Raw genomic sequence first — 16,451 nt, forward strand, 5'->3', positions numbered from 1 at the left:
TCCATTCAATATGTTGATTTCTCTCCCTCCAGTATGCTCCACGTATGTGGAATGTGCCAGTACTTGTTGTTGTACGGTTCTGTATGTGCTAGTTGTACATTGATACAGGACCCAAATGGTCTTTCTCTCTCTCTCTCTCCATGAATGTCAAAGGAGTATATGACCCTGGAGGGAGAGGTACCATATTGTTTGTGTGCACATGCCTTTCCAATGATCAGGCATGGGAACTTCAGCTGATTTCTTCACTCTTTCGCCCAGCCCAAACCTAAGAATCAAACCTGTGACTGCTCTCTGTGGCTCAGTTACACTCTACCTTTCCCAATTGAACAGTCAGGGAAGCTGATCATTTCTTTGTGTTTTGATACTCTATGCGAGAGCACAGTTTTCAGTTTAACTCTGGTAAACTTGTAACTTGAGTTGCATTACTGGTGGAAAAGAACCTTTCTGCACGACCTTGATTTTAATTTGAGGCATGTATGGCTTAATGCTGTCTGTCGTCTTGTAGTTTCACACAGGGTGTTACCCTGCCTCAAGTGATCGTATTCATGATAAGTTACCCTGGGCCAGGTGACTTCTGGATTAATCCTGACTGGCTGATGCTTTTATTTCCAAATATCTGAACAAGGTTCTGGAATGTTCAGGGAACCTTCTGCTTTTTCTTCAAAAGAGGAAATTGAATTCTCAGAATTGCCCTAATGCCAAAGTGAGGCTGGATCCTCTCACATCTCAGGCCCCAGCCGGGAATGCAGCCTAGCTTGACGTCCCAGGATTTCAACAGTGTGCTGGTGAGAGTATGGAGTTCTCTTCTACGTTCTGTAATTCTAAACTTGGGTTGTGTTTGGAGGAAGTATTTTGGCCTGGTTAAGTATTGGGGTTACAGGTTGGCCGTTGTGCATTTTGAAGTGATGAACTGAATATTGTAAAATTTGAATGTTATTTTATTTGTGATTTCCACGTGTATAATGTATGTCCTTTGATATAGAAGAATTGAGACTCCTCTGCACAGTAAGTTCAAGAGAAGCTTAACATTGATGCTTTCTCAAAAAGGTTACAGATTTCTGTAGGTATCATTAGAAGGAAGGAACATCAGATTTTCCATCGCAAATCAGAGCTGATCAAAATAAACCTTTCTGGCTGGAGCACTTTAGGGTCAATTTCAAATAGTGTTGGAGTCACAGGCATGGGTTCCAAGCAGGGTGAATGGCTGCCTTCAGTCCAGTACCACTGCTGCGCTGGCCAGGATCAGTATGGATGATTGTTTCTTTGTTTGAGTGAGGTGATGCTAAGCCTGCCTGTCATTACTTTTGAGCTTGTCTCTATGGTGTGTGCAGCCAGACTGCTGGCTGTGGTCCAATCCTTGGCTGCTCATGGTTAGTTATCTTGCGACTGCCGCTGTCTCCCAGAGGTAGCCATTGTGGCAGCAGCTTGTTCTGCCCAGCAGAGACTGAAATTTGTGCCTAGGTGGGGCTGTTTGCACCTGAATCGTGTTGTTGACAGCCACTGCTTACGACAGCGAAGGTTTCCTTCAGTGTGTTGTATGGTTTATTGTGAGTTCAACATTTTTTCCCACAGTCATCAAACAATCATTAAAATGGTGGACGGTCCCTATTTAAATATGCATTTAAATGTCTGCAGAGTGACGTGTTGCTCTGTACCTCCAGCTCATACAGCGAGTGTACAGTCTGTAAATAGATTTTGTTGTTCATTTGCTGTCGCAGCTTTCTATGGAGCTGGATCTGAATTAACCAGATTGGGTATGTGTGCAATAATGTGGCAGAGCCACACTTGCTGGCTTCAAAGGTCAACTTTCTCTCTCTCAATGAAAAGGATATATATATGTATATGTTGATACAGTATATTATAGCTATTAGCATGACTTTTGGTGCATTACAATGTAAGGAGTTAAGGAGTTTCTTACTGCATCCTGTTGATAGCCAGTGATTATAAAATAGAGGTTCTATCCTTCCAAACTTGGGCTCTGTCTGGAGAGAGCATATTAATATGCAGAGTGTGGTGATCTCCGTTTGAGGGGCTGTGAAGAATATTACGCACAGGTTTTCTTAGTCCCCTATATATGATACCAATTCTCTCAAAATTCGAGACAGAACATTGTTGGGTTTATTCATTGGACATGGCTAAAATGCTTTACTGCAAGTGACTATTGAGGTGATAATATTTAAAAGGGAACTGGAGAAGTATTTGAAAGGGACGATTACAGAAAGATGTGGGAAAGGGCGTGGAAATTTGGGTAGATAGCTTCAATTGAACGGCTGTACCTCTGAATGCGTGCGCTACTTCACACTGGAGAACATTAGTTTCTCCAATCTTGTATCTTGTCTGATGAATTGGACCATTCTGCAGCAGGGAGAGAATGTCTCTAGGGACATAATCCCATTAAGAGTTACTTAGAGGTTTGCTGCTAAGGTTTGCAGCGTGCTCTGATCCCCTTGGCGAAATGTGGTTTTTGATGGTTCCCATCCACTCATTTGTTCTGTGTACTCTGTTATTTGGGTTGTAAGGTAACTGGCAGAGTTTGGTTCCAACTATTAATTGTCATTTAAAAAAATAAATTGCCATTGCAAAAGCCAGGTTTCAGTGGGGTGGGGGTGGGGTGTTTGTCTACATCATTATATGAGGTTTCTCTCCACATAAGGTCGCGTCTCATAGTAGCTAAGAAGGTCCTTGGAGCCTTTTCCAGCAGCTTTGAAATGTTAAATTAGCTTTTACTTTATGTATTGTAAGAAACTGATCTGTACTACACTTTATGTAGTGTCAAATTTGAACTGTTAGGTCACGTACCTTTGACAAATTTTATGAATAAGGTGTATTTTTGGGAGAAAAGTTTTTGCTTTGTGGCCTGCTTACTGGTGTGCTCTTGGTTTGTACGTCTGGTGTCAAGCACTTGGCTCAGTGGTAGCACACTTACATCTGAATCATACCCCTCTCCAGAACCTGAGCACACAATCTGGCCGACACTGTTGGAAGGCCTGCCTATTGAGATGGATGTGGAAGAGCACGCAGCTCTCCTAGTGTCCTGGTCAACGTTCCTCCCTCAGCCAAAAGCACCAAAACAGAAATAAAAACAGAAAGTGCTGGAAGTACTCGGGCAGCATCTGTGGGGAGAGAAACAGAGTTAACATTTCAGGTCTGTGAACTTTCATCAGAACTGGATGGCTACTCTGTGGTGAGTGACACACAACCTGACACTCAAAGCTTTCCATCGTCTACAAGGCACGTCAGGAGTGTGATGGAATACTCTCCGCTTGCCTGGATGAGTACAGTTCCAACAACACTCCAGAAGCTTGACACCATCTAGGAAAAAGCGGCCCGCTTGATTGGTACTCCATCCACCAACTTAAGCATTCACTGCTTCCACCATGGCAACAGTGTGTGCCATCTACAGCAGGGTTGTCCAACATACGGCCTGTGGGCCAGGATCCGGCCCACTAAATGTTTCCATCTGGCCCGCAGGTGTAGACTGTACCCAGGGCCATTCCTCATCCTCACCATGACTGGAGGTTAGAAATTTCCCTTTGTTATCTTCTTACAGAGCAGCCTTTTGAGAAACATCGTGCTGTCAGTTTCAAGCTGACAGCTGCTGACATCAGGAACAGTTGTCTTCCAACAGACTCAGTTCTCAGCCCACTGGAAAATCCTGAGTCTGTTGGAAAACGGCTATTCCTGACGTTAGCAGCTGTTAGCTTGAAACTGACAGCACCATTTTTTAAAAAGGAACTGAGTGCGTCTGCTCTCTGCAACTGTGTAGGGGCGAGAAGGAGAGGGGGGGACAGAGAGCGGGGGGAGACACTGAGTGGTGAACACTGGGGACACGCAGGTGGGGAGAGGGTGGGTGGACAGGGACAGAGAAAGCGGGGAGAGGGAGATGGACTGACAGAGAGAGAGATAGGGGAAGGGGGAGAGCGAGTAATAGAGTCATTTGCTTACGGCACAGAAGGAGGCCATTCTGTCCATCAACCCAATGCCGACTATGTAGTCAGTCCCCCTCCCCAGCTCAATCCCCGTAGCCCTGCAAGTGTATTTCTCTCGGGTAGCCATCCAACTTCCTCTTGAAGTCATTGATCATCCCCATTTCCACCACGCTTGTGGGCAGCAAGTTCCTGGTCATTACCACCTGCTGTGTTTTTTAAAAAAAAAGTGCTTCCTCATATTCCCCCTGCATCTTTTGCACAAAACTTTCAATCTGTGTCCCCTAGTCCTAGAGAGGAAGGAGGCGGGGGGATGGAGAGCGAACGCAACACAGTGCGGTGAGGGGGGGGGGGGTGTGCGAGAGATCAAAGTCTCTCCTGACAGATGGACGTCTATCCAGAATACTCTAAATCGCTACATCAAGTGTGCGGGCAGAGATTGACTAGTTACGCAAACAAAAACAATGCCAGGTATGTCCCTAAATCAGTTTTTAATAGAGTGACGAGAGAGTAAGTCTGTTTCAGTGCTGTATCTCTAAACTAAACTAAACTAAGTCAATAAATTAGTCTTGTCATTTGAAGCTTTTTCACCAAAATGTGCATTTTTTTGTTGTTTTTAGTAGTAAGATAAATTTTTAATGTTTTTATCTTTTGAAATTTGCTCACTGGCCATCCTCTCCCCGCCCAGGCCAAGCAAAAGTCGTAATGCGGCCCTCTGCCCGAAAAGGCAGGACAACCCTGATCTACAAGATGCACTGCAGCAACCCAATGAGGCTTCTTCAACAGCACCTTCCAAACTCGCAAATATCACCGCCCAGAAGGACAGGGGCAGCAGACGCATGGGGACACTGCCACCTGCAAGTTCCCCTCAAAGTCACACACCATCCTGACTTGGAAATATATCACTGTTCCTTCACTGTTACTGGATCAAAAAACCTGGAACTCCCTCCCTAACAGTGTTGTGGGTGTACCTACACCACCTGGACTGCAGCGGTTCAAGAAGATGGCTCATCACCTTCTTAAGGCCAGCATTTATTGCCTATTCCTAATTTCCCTTATCAGCAATTCCCACAACCCAAGAACAAATTTTAAAAAGTGTATATTAGTCATGTTTCACCATGTTAGGATCACTGTGGATTTTTTTTATTTACGATTTTGCACTCCGGTTTTGTCAACTCCAGAATGTGTCACGGTTGAGTCACATATTGTTCGTAAGTTCCTGAGAGGTAGGACATATGGTAATGCTATCAACTGCATAATTAAAATAAAAAATTTTATGTATGCAAATTCACTCACCTATAACCAGGGTTGTTGGCAGATTTTATGAAGACCATTGTATGTTAAGTTTTAATTCCATGTCATTTGGTCTTGATAATACACCAGTGTTTTATTAAACAGCAACCCGAGACTCATGACCTCAGCTGCGTTATAATGCACAATTGTGTTTGATGGATTCCTATACTTGTGCTGCTAGGTAGGGTTGATTGTCCATGTTTACTCATTGCTTGGTGAGGCTGAAAGTCCCAGTTTTAAGAAGTGGCTGTAGACCTGATGGTGGCTGTGCTGAATGAGAAATGCATTTATACAACATCATATGTATCTGAAATATCTGTGTTTTGTATAAAGCAAATCTCTTTAAAGTGTACTGGCTGTTGTACTGCAGCCATTTTGTGCAGGAGCCATATTAGTGGTGGTTGAGGGAGCAGTGTTGACCTGGACTCTGGGGAATTTCCTGTCTCCTTCAACTTGTGCATTTGAATCTTTAACCCGCATGTACCAATTGGAACAAGCAGACTGGGCTGTAATTTAACAGCACCTCTGCTAATGCAGCATAGTCTTAGTTCTACTGTTGGCCTAGATTAGGTGTTCACTTGAAGTGGGTTAAACCCACAGATTTCTGACTCAAAGATGGAAATGGCACTGAAAATGCATTATGCAATATTGAAGTGTATCGGCTGAAGTGATTTCTTCCTGCTGTAGAGCGTTACTATCAATATGATGATTATGGATGTCATTTGTGTGTCGACTATGTCCCTTATTCAAAATTTAGTAATGGAGGAAACCCAGAGCACACTTAACACCGACTTCTGTCTGCATTTAAAGGTCTTAATCACAGAAGATGTGCTTCAGAGTGAAGGTATTGTGTAATTTGATCTTGTCTTTTATCCCCAGAATCCAGCCACTATCACGAGGATACTTCTTAGCCACTTCAACTGGGATAAGGAGAAACTAATGGAAAGGTAAGTCTTGTCTGCAGTAGGGAAGGTAATGGTCTGATGTACAGTGTAATGGTGTCCGCTCTGGGGGTAAGGGGTCGATGTACAGTGTAATGGTGTCCGCTCTGGGGGTAAGGGGTCGATGTGCAGTGTAATGGTGTCCGCTCTGGGGGTAAGGGGTCGATGGACAGTGTAATGGTGTCCGCTCTGGGGGTAAGGGGTCGATGTACAGTGTAATGGTGTCCGCTCTGGGGGTAAGGGGTCGATGTACAGTGTAATGGTGTCCGCTCTGGGGGTAAGGGGTCGATGTACAGTGTAATGGTATCCGCTCTGGGGGTAAGGGGTCGATGTACAGTGTAATGGTGTCCGCTCTGGGGGTAAGGGGTCGATGTTGATATTATTTCACATGCTGGAGTAAACAGTAGGTCTTCCCATCTAGAAACGGCTATCCTTGATAACTGGGTTGAGCAATTTTAATGGAAAACAATAAATACAATGCATTTCTACAAGAAAGGAATGAAAGTTAGGTCCTGATGACAATAGATTCATTGTGCAAAGTCATGGAAACTACAGTTGGCTGCAGCAGCCTATTTGTTCTCTGGACAGTGAGTTGGCCTCCGAGTGGATTGGTGCAATTTGTGATGTTCTCGGGCTCATCGAAGGAGTGATTCTTGATAGCCAGAATTAAGCTATCATAACAGTCCTTGACTTTGTAGCACCTTCAATAGAAGTGAGCCATTTTAACATTAAAATTGCTTTTACATGTAATTTCTGTAGCTTGCTTGGTCAGAGATTGGTCTCTGAGCCAGTTCCCTGTGTTTATATTGCTAAAACCTGTGGGCAGAATTGTCGTCCCACAAATGTACAGTTGGGATTAGGGAGACAGTTTTAGAAATGGAAATATGGGGATCTGACATGAGGACATCAGCCTCCAAAGTTTCAAGCAACAGAAACACTAAATATGCTGTGACAGGCTGGCTGACCTCTTTTAGCATGTCTGGTGATCTGTGGAACTCAGGATATAACCTCTAAGCATTTACAAGTACTGGGTCCAGAATAAACGATTGTTTTCCTCATTATTATTGATTGCAAAATGTATTTTGCCCTAATTTTGTCTTCGGTTACAAATTAACAGCAGAAATGTGCACATTTGTTTTCAAGAAAGGTCAGAGATTCAGTAGTAAATTTAAGTTGAAATTGCTGAAGGACCAATTTCAGTTATTAATTGAAAAACAAATAAGCCATTTGCAAATGTAACTATGGGTATTGAATACTGTCTGATTGTTCAGCATTTCTCTTTTGAAATTGACCACAAAGCTGCTGGCACAGCGATGCAGTGAAATGTTGTGCTGAAGATAACCTAAAGAAAGCTATGACTCTACTAGCAAGCCCATGCGATTTAGTGCTACTTGTGTTTCTTTATCCCATTTCCTACTTGCCGGGTAGTGTTTTACAGTATTGTCCCAAAAGAAGTAGGAGTAGGCCACACAGCCCCTCAAGCCTGTATCTCCATTTAATAAGATCATAGGTGATCCTCCAACTCAACAGAGATAGACAGGGTAGATGCAGCTAAGATGTTTCCCCTGGTTGAGAAGTCTAGAACCAGAGGACACAATTTCAAAATAATGGGGAAGCCACTTAGGACAGATGAGGAGAAATTTCTTTACTCAAAGAGTTGTGAATCTTTGGAATTCTGTACCCCAGAGGGCTGTGGAAACTCAGTCATTGAGTATGTTTAAAGCAGAGTTTGACAGATTTCTAAATGCAAATGATACAAGGGGATGTGAGAATAGTGTGTGAAAAAGACATTGAAGTGGATGATCAGCCATGATTATATTGAATGGCAGGGCAGGCTCAATGGCCTACTCCTGCTCCTCTGTTCCTAACTAGTTTCCCTCCCGATTCCCATATCCCTCGATTTTCTTTAGAGTCCAAAAATGTCTCGACCTCTGTCTTTAATATATTTAATGACTAAATATCCACAGCTCTCTGGGGTAGAGAATTCCAAAGACTCTCAACTCTCTGAGGGAAGAAATTCTTTTTCATCTCCATCTTAAATCGGCAAACCTTTATCCTGAGTCAATGGCCCCTAGTTCTGGACTTTCCAGCCAGGCGGAGCAACCTCTCAGCATCTACCCTGTCAAGACCTCAGAATCTTAGAAGTTTCATAAACTCCAGACCCATTCTACTCAATCTTTCCTCATAGGACAACCCTTGATTCCTGGGATCAAATCTAGTGAACGCTTTGTTGCACCCTCTCTGAGGCATGTATGTCCTTTCTTAGGTAGAGAGAGCAAAACTCTGCACAGTACTCGAGGTGTGGTCTCACCAAAATCGTTTACAATTGCAGCAAGATATCCTTGCTCTTGTACTCCAACCCCCTTGTTGTAAAGGCCAACTTCCTATTTGCCTTCCTAATTGCTTGCTGTAACTGCATGTTAATTTTCTTGTGTTCCTTGTGTAAGGACACCCAAATCCCTCTGAATGCCAGCATTTGATAGTTTCTCACCATTTAAAAAGTATTCAGGTTTTCCTATTCCTACCAAAGTGAACAATCTCACAATTCCCCACATTATTCTCCATCTTCCACCTTCTTGCCCACTCACTTAACCTGTCTATATTCCTTTGAAGACGCTGTGTCCTCCTCGCAGCTTAGTTTCTGAGCTAGCTTTGTATTGTCAGTAAACATGGATATGTTGCCCTCAGTCCCTTCATCTATCTCATTAATATGGGATGGCAGGACTGACTTATGAAGAGAGATTGGGTCAATTAGGCTTGTATTCGCTGGAGTTTAGAAGAATGAGAGGGGATCTCGTAGAAACATACAAAATTCTAACTGGACTGGACAGACTAGATGTAGGAAGGATGTTCCCGATGGCGGGGGAGTCCAGGACCAGGGCTCACAGTCTAAGGATAATGGGTAAGCCATTTAGGAATGAGATGAGAGATTTCTTCACCCAGAGAGTGGTGAACCTGTGGAATTCTGTACCACAGAAAGCAGTTGAGGCCAAATCATTAAATATATTCAAGAAAGAATTAAATATAGTTCTTGGGGCTACAGGGATCAAGGGATACAGGGAGAAAGCGGGAACAGTTTACTGAGGTTGGGTGATCAGACATGATCGTATTGAATGGCGGAGCAGGTTCGAAGGGCTGAATGGCCTACTCCTCTGATTTTTCTATGTTTCTATACCTGTGCTGTAATTTTCTTTGTTCTTTGTTCTATGTAAATAGCTGAGGCCCTAGCACTGATCCTTGTGGCATGAAAATGATCTATTTATTCTTATTATTTTCTGACCTTTAACCAATTCTCTATCCATGCTAATATATTACCCCCAACCCTGTGTACTCTTGTACAAGAACCATTTTTTGTGGCACCTTGTCACATGCCTTTTGAAAATCCAGATATATTACATTCATTGGATCCCCTTTATCTACCCTGCTGGTTACATTTTCAAAAAATTCTAATGAATTTGTCAAACCCAGTCTCCTTTTCATAAAAAGCATGTTAACTCTGCCTAATCATATTATGGTTTTCTAAGTGCCCTGTTAACCCCTCCTTAGTAATAGATTCCAGCATTTTCCCCACAACTAATGTTAGGCTAACTGGCCTGTGGTTCCTCGTTTTCAATCTCCCTCCTTTTTTGAATAGCAGGGTTACACTTGCTACCTTCCAATATACTGGGCCAATTGCAGAATCAAGGGCATATTGGAAGATCACACCAGCACATTTAGAACCCTAGGATGCAGACCATCAGGTCCAGGGGATTTGTCAGCTTTTAGTCCCATTAATTTCTTTAGTACTTTTTCTTTACTAATATTAATTACTTTAAGTTTCTCACTCTCATTAGACTGCTGGTTCCCCACTATTTCTGGTACGGTTTTTGTGTCTTCTGTGAAAACAGACACAAGATATTTGTTTAACATTTCTTCCATTTCCTTATTCCCCATTATGATTCTGCAGTCTCAGCCTCTAAGGGACCCACATTTACTTTTGCCACTCTCCTTTTTACCTACATGTAGAAACTCTTATCTGTTTTTATTTTTCTGGCTACTTTACTCTCATTCTACTTTATCCCTTTATATCAATTTTTTTGCTCATCCTTTGCTGGTTTCTAAAACTCTCCCAATCCTCAGGCTTGTTTCTCTTCTTGGCAATAATATAACTAACTTGTTGAGGGTACAGTGGTATTTTAAAAGCTGACTGCTTTGTATTTTAAGGAGGGGGTCTTCCCAGTCAGGTTTTAGTGGGTTGAGGAAGAAAAGAGTAGGGAGCAGCTGGGGACCTTCAGGTCCTTGGACTAACGAGCAGTAATGATGAATCGCCAGAGGGACGAGTGGTCTCCGCTCTGTAGGATGAATTGCCAGAGGGACGAGTGGTCTCCGCTCTGTAGGATGAATTGCCAGAGGGACGAGTGATCTCCGCTCTCTAGGGAGCTGGCACAGATGCTTCAGTGTCCCTAGTTTACTTGGATCTGCCGGCTGTGAAGTGCTCCAGAGTCTCTATGTAATATTACAGGGGAGCGAGTCTGGTCTTTTTTGTACTTGTCTACTCAATGCGATGAGGTGAAGCTGTCTGGCTTTGCATTCACTCTTGTGGCTCTGTGGGTGGGGATTTAGTTCAGACATTGGTGTCTGATCCTGGAGCTACTAGCTGGACCATCACTGCAAGACCTTTCAGACTTTTAATTAACTGCACATGCAGCGGTTGTGCATCCCACATCCTAAGCAGGATGAATTCTAGATTACTGGTAGACTGGACACACTTCAAAAAACAGTCTCAAATAGAAGTGCTTCCTCAAAATAAGCACAAATGTCAAGTGACTCTTCAGCTCGCTCCAGCGGGGTGGTGCGGGGGGGGGAGGTTGCTCGTATTGGGTGCACAGCTTTGGCTTTGTTGCAACCATCAAACTTTGTAATGAGATTATGCAGCAGCAGATGGAGGCGTCTCAGTTGGTAGACACTGAACCGTCATGGCTCCATCTGCCTCAGTGGTGCCCATTCAATCATATTTTCCTATCGAAGTGAAAGAGCTTCTTGATCTGAATTATTCCATGGAATTATAGTGATACTGGATCATGAAGGGTAATTGGTAATTTTTTCCCCCGCTATTTACATGACATTCACCAGCATAGAATCACGAATGGTTCAATTTGGCCACCAGTGGTATATCAGTTAAATTATGATTTGTTGGATTGAGCTACACTCCTGTCCTTCCAAGATTGCTGCATTTAATTGTGGGCTGGCTGAGCTGAACAATTGCCTCTGGCTGCTCACCTGCACCTCAGTTACTTCCATTCAAGAGGCAGCCTGCAGCGCAGTGGTGAGCTCTCTTGTATCTATGCAAACATATTATCTGTTAGTGTAAATTTGGAGCACCATCTCCCCTGGGGAGATTACTTTATTAAATGTATGTTTCTAGAAGATTATTTTATTAAATATATGTTTCTACCCATTAAAATTAACCCCTGGGGGTGGGAAGCAAAGGGAGGGAAAATCATGGCAGATTTCAGAACAAGTTGCCAGAGACTTTTGTTACTGGATTAATTTAATCAACACCCTCATATCTGCTAATGTCATTAGGAACATAGGACTGAATAAGTCTCAGACACAACAGACTTACCAACCCCACTTTATCTGTCCTACCCTTCAGTAACCCTGTCTGCAAGACATAGACACCACTCTCTTGAAATCTATGTATAGTTATAATGGCAGCTTTGAGTCGTTTCCTGGGGCATTGATTTGAATGGACAAAATGTTGCCTAGGCCATGAATCAGACATACTGATCTCTGCCCAAATACCTCATATACACTCCCCTCATGCAGACCTCTGCTTCAGAAACACTGAATCATGGAAATTGCTCTTAGTTTATAACTCCAATGTATCTGAAAGAAAATGGGATTAGTTGCATTTGGAGTTAGAATTAGTATGTTGGGGGTGGAAATTAACTGATTTCAAACATGTGATTACAGTTTTGTAGAGGAATCATTTGCAGTGAACTTAACTAAATTATTGCCCATGATTTAACTAAATTAAACTGTTAGGACTAATTTGATGAGCACAATCTTTCTGTAACCTCTCAGTTGTTTCAGTGCCAGAGTTGTCTTCACTATTCAAGCTATTGTCCATTCCAATATCACAGCCTCCCAAGCTTATTCTCCCTTTCTTCCTCTCGTTAAAACTTGTGGCTAATGGTGTACGTGATCGTGGATAATCTCCACATACATGGGAGTGACTAAAAATTTGTCTTGGGCAGGAGTGTGCTTCTAAAAAGCAAATTTTAGAAGTGGGGGGTGGGGTAGAAATTACTTTAGAAAATTAGTTAATCTCACACTGGTTAAGATCAAGTGTAGTTAGAGAATTAATTGGGACAGGGCAAGTGGATGTGATTTTGTTGCTATTTTACCAAGTCATATATTTTGTCCTTTATTTTATATACTTCCAGTATAAATTCTTGTACCTGCCTTTATAATGGGAACTATTGATGTAAACTTGTCAGTGTATTATACTCTCTTGCCAGTGGTGGGGCTGTGGTGCCTCCACTAAGGGGTGTGTGTAACTGCAGTATGACAGATTTACATAAAAAGTTCCAATTATATATGTGGATACAGGAAATTATAATGGAAAAAGTTGGCTGTTAAGTGCATGCAAAGATAAAATTTTCCGTATATGTGTTTCTATACATTAAGGCACCTGTCATGAAAATGTTTCTGTATGAAGCAGATGAAAACTGAACAAAAACTATTTTGCGTCACTTATGTAATGGCACGCATTGCTTCTTACAGATACTTCGATGGAAACCTGGAGAAACTTTTTGCAGAGTGTCATGTAGTAAACCCTTATAAAAAATCTCGAACACGTCAGATGAACACACGATCATCCTCACAGGACATGGTTTGTGCGATCTGCTACCTGAATTATCCTAACTCGGTGAGTCCATCAGACTGAAGAGCATAAGGTGCACCTTTCTGAAGTAACTGGAGTTCAGCCAGCCACACACTGTGTCATATAAGTAATAAGATTTTTCAGCTGTACGCACTTGGCTTAGTAAAATCTCTGTTAGTGCAGCAATAGTCATTCAAGTTACTGAGATTGGATCACTGGAACAGCTTAAGTGGGAAAATTCCTGAGCAGCGAGCAAGCTCAACAGATCAGTTGGATAATGAGTCACCTCTAAAATAAGTCATCTTGCTCCTTGCTCAATACTACAGTGTTCGTGACCATTTAGGGGAACCGAAGGATGTGTTGCTCACTGTAGCAATTGACCAACGAGGCTACTGGTCTCTATTGTGTAGCATACTTTATGGCCTACTATCAGACCGTTGCTATATAGTTGTAATATTTTTGGTTTGCTTGGAGACAGACAACTTTTCAACAACAAAAAAATTACAATCTCTGCCACTTTTGAGCTTATTGAGTTCTGTTTCTGGTACAGGTGCAGTGTAAAGAACTGGGAGGGAGTTCTTTCCTAATGACAAATTCCAAAGGCTTGCCCCAGATTCTGTTCAAGTTTTTGTCCAGATTGTATGTCCTGGTGAATCATGCCACTCATTGAAATTGCTCAGTGGATCAAAATTCTTTTGTTTGTTGTCCTTGGCGAGATCACATGCTCTTTTTAGAGGTGACGTATTAATCATACTGGTCAATAATCCCAACTCTGCAGGACTGTGTCAAGTGATGCATTTAATATAAAAAACCTGAATTATTGAAAGGAATATTCCAATAACAAAGAGCTGATCTTGTGTAAAGTAGGTTGAAGGAGCACCAGTTTTGTTGCCATTCTAGTCTGTTCCTAAGCTAGATACTGATAATGGATTCTGATACTTGTCCAAGCCAATAGATGTTAAACTGCACCAATACACTTTCTATCTGGCAAGCAACAGCAGGTGAAATATTTTGAGGTGCCTGTGTCACACTGTACAGATTACCTGAATCATTCCAGGAAAATATTACTCGGCTGCCCTGGTGAACACAATAATAGAATAGACAGACCTGTACAGAGAAACTGATTAGTCACCAGGAACTGTTTTTGAACAAGTTGGGGTTGTGTGCCTCTGAGGTTTGCTTAAGGTGTTACTGCTGAGCCATATGGCTCCATATTACCAAGCACTAGATCCAAATGTTTTGGAAATGCATTTGTGAGAGAGTTGGTCAAAGGGTCCATTCTTAACATATTTTAACCATCAAGTAAACTCTCTTCAAGAACTGGTTTCATTTGGAAGGATGGGTCTATGTTTGTGTTTTTGTGTTTTATTTTAAAAGAAGTATTACCCTCAGCAGCTTCAAGACTCATAGTGGGAATTTTTTCTGGTCACTTTCTGTAATTTTCTTGGTTCCTTGTTGCTAGTTATAGTATCCAATAACATCCCACTCAGATTCGAATGTAGTGCTTCAGTCTCAAAAACCTGATCTGGTCACACTCCCTGTTACTCTTGTGAGTGAATTGAGGTTGTGGCTATATATGGCTTGTAAGCATTCATTTCATTGTGATCTCAAAGTAACTAGCACTGAAATCTTTTAAGCCACCTCTTATAGGACACTAGGTTTACAATGTTAGAATTTTATATATGAGGCTAAATTTACACAATGACCAAAGTACCCAAACAAAACTGGTTCAAGATGTGTAATTAAAATGGGTGTTTGAGCACAGAAAATGTGATGCAAAAATAGAACATTTTGTAAGTGGCACCCTTGTTTAGTTATATGTGCTTCTGATATTTGTATTACCTTTCTACATTTACCACAGTTTTCTCAGTCTGTACCTGGGGTAGGGTAGATTCTTGAGTTGATTTAGTTTCACTTTTGTAACACATCCTGCATTCCCATTTCTAATTTTTTTCCCCAATATGGTGGTGTTTCTGGTAAGACCAGCACTTATTGCCCATCCTTGGTTGGCCTCAAAAGTATTGGTGAGCTGCTGTTCTGAACTGCTACAGTTCATGTGGTGGAAGTGCTCCTACAGTGTTGTTTAATCAGGCGTTTCAGGATTTTCATGTTACTGTGATAAATTAAGCATTTCTTGCTCACTTTCTAGTGGGATTCAGAATTATGTGTTGGTGGTAACACTTTACGCCTCGTCCTAAGCTGAGACAGTTGTAACTAGGAGCAAGTTCTGTCTGCTCTGTGTACTGTCACTGTGGAAGTGTGAACTAATCACTTCTATGGACATAATGTTAAAGAATCTAATTTATAGCCGGAAGTTGCTTATCCAAAGATAATCAACCTGGCTGGACTGTTGAGCATGTCCTGTATGAATAATTCATTCATTGGTTTGTATATCAGTTTCCACACTGAACTGGTATCATTTAACGCAGTACAGGACTGAAATTAACACTGGATCAGTTATCTGAAGATTCACTTATCCAAATAGGTGTATCTCTTGAATGTATTTGGTTAAATGGCATCTCAGAACACTCCCTAAAACTTGCTATTTTGAAGTTGTACTCTGGCTACAAGACTAGTCAGGCCATCTCCATGTTGAAACTCAGTCTCCGCTTCCTCCCTTGGCCCCCTCGCCTGGTGCCCGGCGCTGTAAGCCTCGGCCCCCTCGCCTGGTGCCCGGCCCTGTAAGCCTCGGCCCCCTCGCCTGGTGCCTGGCCCTGTAAGCCTCGGCCCCCTCGCCTGGTGCCTGGCCCTGTAAGCCTCGGCCCCCTCGCCTGGTGCCTGGCCCTGTAAGCCTCGGCCCCCTCGCCTGGTGCCCGGCCCTGTAAGCCTCGGCCCCCTCGCCTGGTGCCCGGCCCTGTAAGCCTCGGCCCCCTCGCCTGGTGCCCGGCCCTGTAAGCCTCGGCCCCCTCGCCTGGTGCCCGGCCCTGTAAGCCTCGGCCCCCTCGCCTGGTGCCCGGCCCTGTAAGCCTCGGCCCCCTCGCCTGGTGCCCGGCCCTGTAAGCCTCGGCCCCCTCGCCTGGTGCCCGGCCCTGTAAGCCTCAGCCCTTCCCTGTAGTTTGTTTATATTTTAAAAAATTAACATAACCTAAGCTCTGAGAAGTGAAATCCATAGTTGATCACTCTGGCCTGTAGTGTCAGAGTCATTTACGGCACAGAGGCAGCTATTTGGCTCATCGAGTCCATGCCGCTCTCCACAGAGCTATCCTGTCAGTCCCACTCCGCCGCTCAATCCCTGTAGCCCTGCAAGTCTATTTCTCTCAAGTGGCCATCCAACTTCCTCTTGAAGTCAGTGATTGTCTCTGCTTCCACCACCCTTGTGGGTAGCGACTTCCAGGTCATTATCACCCGCTGCGTAAACGTTTCTTCCTTGTGTTCCCCTGCATTTGTTGCCCAGAACGTTCAATCTGTGTCCCCTAGTCCCAT

The 16,451-nt window shown here is 43.1% G+C and overlaps 1 protein-coding gene across 2 annotated transcripts in view; it reads left to right on the top strand.

The window, feature by feature from the left end:
* The window catches only part of LOC137350716 (E3 ubiquitin-protein ligase ARIH1), a 96,029-nt gene that overhangs the window by 4,783 nt on the left and 74,795 nt on the right, over positions 1-16,451 (top strand). For both annotated transcript variants that reach the window (XM_068015639.1, XM_068015638.1), the window contains exons 2-3: positions 6,099-6,166; positions 12,929-13,073. In XM_068015639.1, the coding sequence (XP_067871740.1) occupies positions 6,099-6,166; positions 12,929-13,073 (213 nt within the window). The remainder of the gene's footprint in view (positions 1-6,098; positions 6,167-12,928; positions 13,074-16,451) is intronic.

The sequence above is a fragment of the Heterodontus francisci genome, chromosome 35 (assembly GCF_036365525.1).
Source record: "Heterodontus francisci isolate sHetFra1 chromosome 35, sHetFra1.hap1, whole genome shotgun sequence".
NCBI lineage: Eukaryota > Metazoa > Chordata > Chondrichthyes > Heterodontiformes > Heterodontidae > Heterodontus > Heterodontus francisci.